The 7968-nt window shown below is 27.8% G+C and overlaps 1 protein-coding gene across 1 annotated transcript; it reads left to right on the forward strand.

The window, feature by feature from the left end:
* The first annotated feature begins 3112 nt into the window (after positions 1–3112).
* On the forward strand, positions 3113–6520 carry LOC145834069 (uncharacterized). The gene is made up of 3 exons (XM_082941403.1): positions 3113–3519; positions 4066–4324; positions 5710–6520. The coding sequence occupies exons 1-3, from the start codon at positions 3205–3207 to the stop codon at positions 6288–6290; spliced, it is 1155 nt and encodes a 384-aa protein (XP_082797529.1). The 5' UTR covers positions 3113–3204; the 3' UTR covers positions 6291–6520.
* Positions 6521–7968: the final 1448 nt, after the last annotated feature.

Below are 7968 nucleotides of genomic sequence, written 5' to 3' on the forward strand. Positions count from 1 at the left end.
GTGTCTTGTGATCCTTCACTAATTAATGTGGCATAATACTGCCCTACCAAGTATCTTCATTTTTTTGTATATAGGGATAAGAAGCCCCTACAATAAATGCTGCATCAGCGTTTGTTGGTAATTAACTGAGAGCGCTCATTATCTTTTGCAACAAGAGCACATAAATTTAGGAGTCTTTCTTTGTGGGTATTACCATATAATTTTAAAAGTTCTGGATGTATAACACTACAAATTTGTGTAACTTTCTAAAGTAAATTAACTCAGTACGAACAATACCTACATTTTGATCAGGATGGGTAATCCAGAAATTTTTAAAGTGCTCTTGTTGCAAAAGATGATGAGTGCTCTCAGTCTCTGTGTTCATTACCAACAAGCGCTGATGCAGCAGTTTTGTACAAAACAATAATAAAATTTCTACAAAACAAAACTCAACTACAATCTTAAAATTTTTAAATATTATTACTGTTCTATAAATGTTGTCGTATAGTATGAGTGGACAATGTAAGGAATTCTGTTGGTATAGAGTAATTTATATTTTAAATGGGTTGTAGCCTGCAAAAGGTAGAACTGTGGCTAGCAAGCATGTAAATTTAGCCTGTTAAACCAATGGTCTTCAAGGTAATCAAAATTTCAGTTCACCCTAAGTTGTAATTTAGTTATTTGTTATTTTACATTGTACTTAGTTGAAATGAAAGCTTAATTGATTGGTTTGATAACTTTTTAAATAATAGATCACAAAGAGTACTCATCAATAATACGCTTTCTGACTCTTTAACAATCTACAGTGGAGTACCACAAGGTGGTGTAGTTGGTCCCCTTCTCTTTTTAATTTATATTAATGATATTTGTTCAAACATTGATATTAAAAGTGAGATAAGCTTATTTGCAGATGATGCCAAAATCTTTAGTCAGTCAAATACTTCATTACAACTATCTTTAGATAATATTTACATATGGTTAAAAACAAGAAAACTAAACTTAAATCCTAGCAAATGTAAAATTCTAACCATTAACAAAAAAGAATCTTCTCCAACTGACCTCTTAATCAATAACATCAAGTTACTAGAAATTAAAGTTTTTAAAGATTTAGGAATTTATATTTCCAAAGATTTGAAATGGAATGAACATATCAACTATTTATATAAGATTGCAAAAACTACATGTTATCAAATATTGAAAAGTTTTAAAACTAATTCTGCTTCAATTCTGACAAAACTATTTAAAACATACGTTCGCCCTAAACTTGAGTTTAGTACCCAAATTTGGTCACCCCATTTAAAAAAGGATATTAACAAAATTGAGTCTGTGCAAAGGAGTTTTACCCGTCATATTTGTAATCGTTGCAACATATCTTACACGTCATATAATGATAGAATGATTAAATTTGGATTGAAATCACTGGAATATAGAAGATGGGAATTTGATTTATTAATTCTTTACAAAATTATCAATGGCAATTATAAAAGTTTTTTTAACGAGTTTTTTAATTTTTCCCAAAATAAATATCAACTAAGAGGAAATAATTTGAAAATAAAATGTAAACATGATTTTCAAAACAGTCAGTGGCAAGGCGCATTTTTCCACAGAGCAAAAGCTATGTGGAACAGACTACCTCAGGATATAGTATCTTGTGAGAGGGTAGAACAATTTTGTTTAAAGCTAAAAAGATTTGACTTAAATACGATAAATACCAGTAAAATTAACTAATTTTCCACTGTAACTAAAGGAAAAATATTTGTTTCCCTACGCCTCCCCCCTACAAACTATTAGTTTACTTATATATTTTGTAGTTTTGAATATTGTTTTATAAGCCATGATTTTAGACAAACTTCTTTACTGTGTGTACTAAGTAATATATAAATTTGAATTTTTTGAACTGAATTTTCAATTTAGTTCATTTGTTTATCATATTGTGTTTAACTTTGTGTTTCCATTTAAATTATGTTTGTATATATATATATGTATAATTTATCTTAAAGTTTTGAATATAAGTTTATTTTCTTTTTCTCTTTTTGTGTGTCCTGTTTAAGTGGCTCAGGTTTTGATGCCTGAGTCCAACATTGCACAATAAACAATAATAATAAAATAACTTATACGAAGAGTAAAAAAGGTTATGTATTTCTGAAAACATTAAATAAAGATTAAAAAAGGTAATATAGTTATTAGTTTAAATAAACTATATGAAGAATAAAACAAAAAGCTCAGATTTTAAGTAAAATTATGACTGTGAAAATTTTTATTTTAAAATTTGGCTCAGGACTACCAAATGCCTGTTGACCCAAGGTTAAGATAGAGCCAATGATTTTTATTCTCTTTTCTTTGATATAAACTATGGTAGGTCAATGAACAGCTTGCAAAATATTCACCTTGTCAGACTCTATCTTATAATTTATGTTTTAAACTTTAAATAAACAATTTTATATATTGTAGAAAAATTTTTGGAAGCCCATGCTTGTGTCTTTCACTTTATTCTAATGAGTAAGATATTTTATAGATAAGTAATTTATTTGATTAATAAATGTTATAAAATTATAGTTATTATTTTACTGTAAATTTTTTTGCACTTTATTGACAATGAATTTTTATTAAAAAAAGTTTTCAAATTATCTAAAGAACTTTAACAACAATAATTTTTTTTGGTTAAATATTGCTTTAAAATATAGTAGTTTTGTTAAACTAGTAGTTATTATTTACTACTTAAGCTTGGTCTCATCCGTTGTAATGTTATTTTTCTATTAAATTTAGGGTTACCACACATTCAAGACACTCAAGATAACTTGGATAATTTGAAAATTTAAAAAATATCAGGACAGCTGAAAATATTTTGAAGTTCTTTTAAATTCAGGCTAAGGATATTTTTTTTTTTTTTTTTTAATTCGGGGTTTAAAGACTTTCTTTAAATCTCAAGACATATTTTTTTCTAGATTTTGAATGATATTTAGTTGGTTTATTATATCATTTTGTTTAAAACCAATTTGTTTAAGAACTTTATTTTATTTATAAAGTTGAAAAAAATTCTAACAATTTAAAAAACACAGGATGACTCAGAAAGTTTCATGCCACTAAATTTTTAACTAAAAGAGTGGTAACCCTGTGAGTTTAGTAATTTTAATTGAACAATAAATATTAAGTACATCCTAAAATAGTTACTTGAAGGTTAGTTCTGATAAAATATAACAAAGTTACCAGAAAAAAAAGTTAAACATGAAAAAATCAATCTCCTGCAAGCAATTAGAACTGACACTTGCACTCATCAAACCTGACAGTGCCTGTTTGCCTCACTGTTTAAAATGGGTGGACAGACAGCTCCTTTCAGATAAATTTGTCATACTGAAGAGAGAAGAAATGTTTTGGTCAAGAGATACTGCCAAACAGTTTTACAAGCAACATGAAGGCAAATTCTTTTACAACCGCTTAGTTGATTCAATGTCTTCTGGTCCAATATATGCTTTAGTCTTGAGCAAAATTAATGCAATTGCTGAATGGAGAAGTTTAATTGGGCCAACTAAAGTTTTTCAAGTAGTATTTTATGTTGTATGTAAACTAATCGTTAATTTATATTGGTTATTTAATTTCTTAGTTATCTTGAAAGCTATTATTACATTATAATTAAATAAATTTTTGTAAATTTTTTAATTAATAAAAAACATCTCAAATTATGTGCAAAAATAAGTATTGTATACTAGTCTAATGTTAACAAAAAGAATAGATTATCAAATAGATTTTTTTATAAGTCAAATGTGACAAACTTTCTTTTCTATTATCTATTTTAAAAACTTGAATAACTTATTTTAAATTGACATATTATGAATATAAAGAACTGTTTTAACTTAACTTATAATAAGAAAATAAATTTGAAGAATGTTTTAATAAAGATGAAATTAGATCTTACCATATGTTACTTAAGAAAGATTGATCATCAAGTTTAAAAAAAACAAAATGTTTTTTTTTTTAAATCCAAGTAGCCAATTCTAAATTTTTCTGACTTTAATTTGTCTTGCTAGAATTATTTAAATAAATAATGTTGGCATTTGTAATTAAATAAGTTGTTTTTATTTACCATAGACAATATACTCTCACCCGCAAAGTTTAAGAGGAACATTTGGTCTGACAGATACCAGAAACGGAGCTCACGGCTCAGATTCCGACCAATCTGCTAAAGAAGAAATTGAAATTGTTTTTCCAAGTTTCGATTTCGATCAATGGAAAAACCAAGATTACCAATACTTAGCTGATAACTTCATTTATGATGAAGATAAAAGAACACACTTGCATAAAAGTCAAACAAATAAAAACAACTTATTTGGATCATCAGCTACAGCAGGTTTTTTAAAGTTATATAAAACATGTTTTAACTAACTTTTGGAAATTTTTAAAAGTTCTATTTTTATATTGATACTGTAATCTGATAGTTTTCTATCTATTCTTCATAATAACTTTTTTGTTAATGAAGTTTGTTTTTCAAACAACTATACTATTTAAGTTATAAAATTGAGTTAAGACTATTTAGTTTAATGAAGTTTGTTTCACTTACATCCTTATGTAAACATATTTATTAAAATCAAATAACAAGGGGGAGAATTTTTTTTTGTTTAATTTCGTTAATAATTTTTAAAATAACACTGACTTACTTATAAAAGAAAACAGAAAATAAATTGTAGAAACAAATTTAAACTGTAATAAATACACACTTATTCTAAAACAAAACCAATTAAACTACTTTGTACAACTGACCTAAAATAGTAAAATTTAAGCTCTCACCTAATAAGATTAATAACTTAATTTTTTTTCTTAATATTTTTATATGTAAATTTAAATTCATAAAGTTTTAAACGTTTTTTACAGTTTAGAAATGTTAGTCACAATTTATTGGTAACTGCTGCTTTTAGTAAAAAACAAAAATTAGGGCACACATTCCAAGTATAGTATATTTTTCGTTTTTTTAAAAGCAGCAGTTACTAATAAACTATGAATACATTTCTAAACTATAAAAGGCGTTAAAAACTTTATGAATTTAATATATATATATATATAAAAGCTAAAAAAACGCCATGAAAGTATACTTCTGAAGTATAAGATAAAACCTTATAAAATTTTATAGCACTATCAGCACTCGATTGTTGCACATACTCTTAATCTGAAAAGGTAGATATTGAAGTAATAAACAAAACTTTTAATCTGTTAAACTAGCTTAAGCTTGTTAAAGATGGTTGTTTGCTTTAGTAAGTAAACTAATATAGGCTAAGTAGAAGAAAACACTAAAAGTTGCTAGATTTAAAATTTTTGTAAAAGTAATTGTAAACAAACAACAATGAAATAAAAAAAAATGCTGAAAGAGAATATTTTTAACATTTCTGTACTTAAAATTGTTTAGTTAAGAAGTAATGTTAAACGTATTTTAATCTAGCTTTACAGTTTTACTATGTATTAAGGACATATTTTGATCAAAACATGCTGTTTAAATTGTTATGAACTTTAAATAAAATTTAAATTAGTATTATATAGCATACTCAGACTTGTGTTTTAATGATTTTTTTTTATTGTTTACGTTTTTGTTTTAAAAGTATGCCAATGTCAATATTGATTGCTCTGAAAACAGTTGAAAAATGAGACATAAAAGTTATTAATAAAATTTGTGAAATATTCTAACAAGTAATCTTCAAAATTACAAGTGAAATCAGTGTTGGTTGTAAATTAACATTTCTGCAGACACGCTGTCGGCTAGTTTGGGAAAGCGGTCGTCGTGGAGCCGGTACTACAAGAACAAGCAGAAGGATAAGGTCGAGTGGTTCGCCTCCTACGACCACCTGAAACCCCACCTGACCCCAATAATCACCAACCTGCCTTCTGACCTGGTCCTGGACGTAGGTTGCGGCACCTCGCAGCTCGGACCCCAAATGGCCACCGACCACGAAAACCTCCAGCTCCACTGCCTCGACTTTTCCCTGGACGCGCTGCGTGCGGCGGCTGATGGTTGTGACGCCACGGAGTGCACCCGCGTCAGCTGTGACGTCACTGAGAGGCTGCCGTACGAGGAGGGGTCGGTGGGGCTGGTGGTGGACAAGGGGACGATGGACGCGGTGGCTAGGGTTGGGAAGGAGAAGAAGATGGCGGGGGAGATGGTCAGGGTGCTGTCCAAGGAGGGTAAACTGGTGCAGGTGACCACGGACGCGCCCGATGTCAGGTTGGACGTATTCAGGGGTTTCGAGGTGGAAGTTTCGTACAAGGAGGTGGAGGAGGAGAGCTCGGGAATGCCCGTGTACTTGTACGTTGTTACCAAGAAAAAGTAGGCTGCTGGGAGGGAGAAAGATAAACAATGTTTTTTTATAATAGTTGAAATAAGTCTGCATGATAATTTTTTTTATTCTAGGTATTATACAACGTTAAGTTGATAAAAGCGTTTAAAAAAAAGTTTTTCTGTTACTGTTTTTTTTATTTATTTTAACATTTTAATAGTCAATTAGAATAACTCTTTTAGTCAAGTTTCACACAATTTTTTTTTTCAATTTTAGTGTTTAAACAGCCTTTTAATATTTTTGTTTACTTATTATGCTTCAATTTAATCGTTGAATTTTCAGCCAACACATAAAACAATTTAACTTGGTTTTGTTAAATATTTTATTGTTTAAACTTAAATTATTTGAGTAACTAAAACAGTATTATTCGAGCTCTAGTACTAGTGTTTTTGAAAAAACAGTTTCCTATGGATTGTTAAAGAGTAATTAAATTTAAACTTTTTAATCAAGTTTAATTGAAGAAGGAATGTAATTTAACTTAATTAAAATAGGATTTATAAATACTTTTGTATAATAACTTTTTATTATATTATTATTATAAATATTGAGTACCCTTGATAACTGTATAAGCTGAAGACAGATTTTCACTTGAATAGTTTTTGTAAACTTTTTAATTACAGATGCGGCTGCATTTCCTTGAGTTTTCTTAAACAAGACATTTAGATTAGCAAAATTTTAGCCCGCAACAGGTTTCTAAGCTTTAAAAACACTTAAAAATTTATATTAAAAAAAGTTTTTTATAGCATCGGGGTAACCAGTTAACCTCTAACAACCCGAGTTTTGAAAAATTAGCATAAATAACCTGGAATTTTAATTTCTTGAAAACAAATACAGGAAAATCCTTTGATTTTATAAAGTTTTTACTCGATAGTTTGTGAAATTTAGACTAGATAAGAAATAAGTGTTATCCACAAAAAAGTATATTTTGATTTATTTTATTTTAAAACACATTTAAAGTAGCATTACGATATCTTTCACTAACTTTATACTAGTAATTAAAGTTTAATAATTAAAATAATGATTAAAGTATAATTTAAAGTAAAAAATAAAAAAAGTTAATATATTATAATATAAATTATACTAATATTTATCCTGTTTATTTAGTTAGAAAACCTGGAAATATAATAAAAAAAAATTTAAATTAATTTTGGTTCACACTCAGTAGTGCTCAATATATGTTCATTATGAAACATTTATGCTTCTAAAGAGTTTATTTGATAATTTACGCGGCTTGAGAGGGTTTTCTATAAAAGTTTTGGCCCGCTAATGACTTTCTTTAGTAAAACTGACTTACCAACTACAAATGTTGATCAGCTCTACCTTAGAGCAAGGTTTCACAAACTCATTTAGTATATAGCCCACTTTTAAGTGAATAAGCATAATTTTTCCTTTGACCAATTTATTTTTAGCTGAATATTTAAAGGTCTATTTTTTGTATAGTATTCTATTGTAAGTTTTAGAAGTAAAATTTTACGAAAAAGCATACAATGTGAAAAATACTCTTAAAAGCTTTCAATTTAAACCATGAATGACTAGAAACATTTATTTTAAACCAGTTTTATTAAATAACGACATCTTTATTTCTTTCATTGTTTTTGTTTGTAAGTATTTTTAAAAGGGTTTCTTGTAATGTGGACAGTCGGAATAAGTGTCAAAATCAAATTGAAATCAA

Source organism: Thalia democratica, chromosome 4, assembly GCF_965202585.1.
Source record: "Thalia democratica chromosome 4, ktThaDemo2.hap1.1, whole genome shotgun sequence".
NCBI classification, from domain to species: domain Eukaryota; kingdom Metazoa; phylum Chordata; class Thaliacea; order Salpida; family Salpidae; genus Thalia; species Thalia democratica.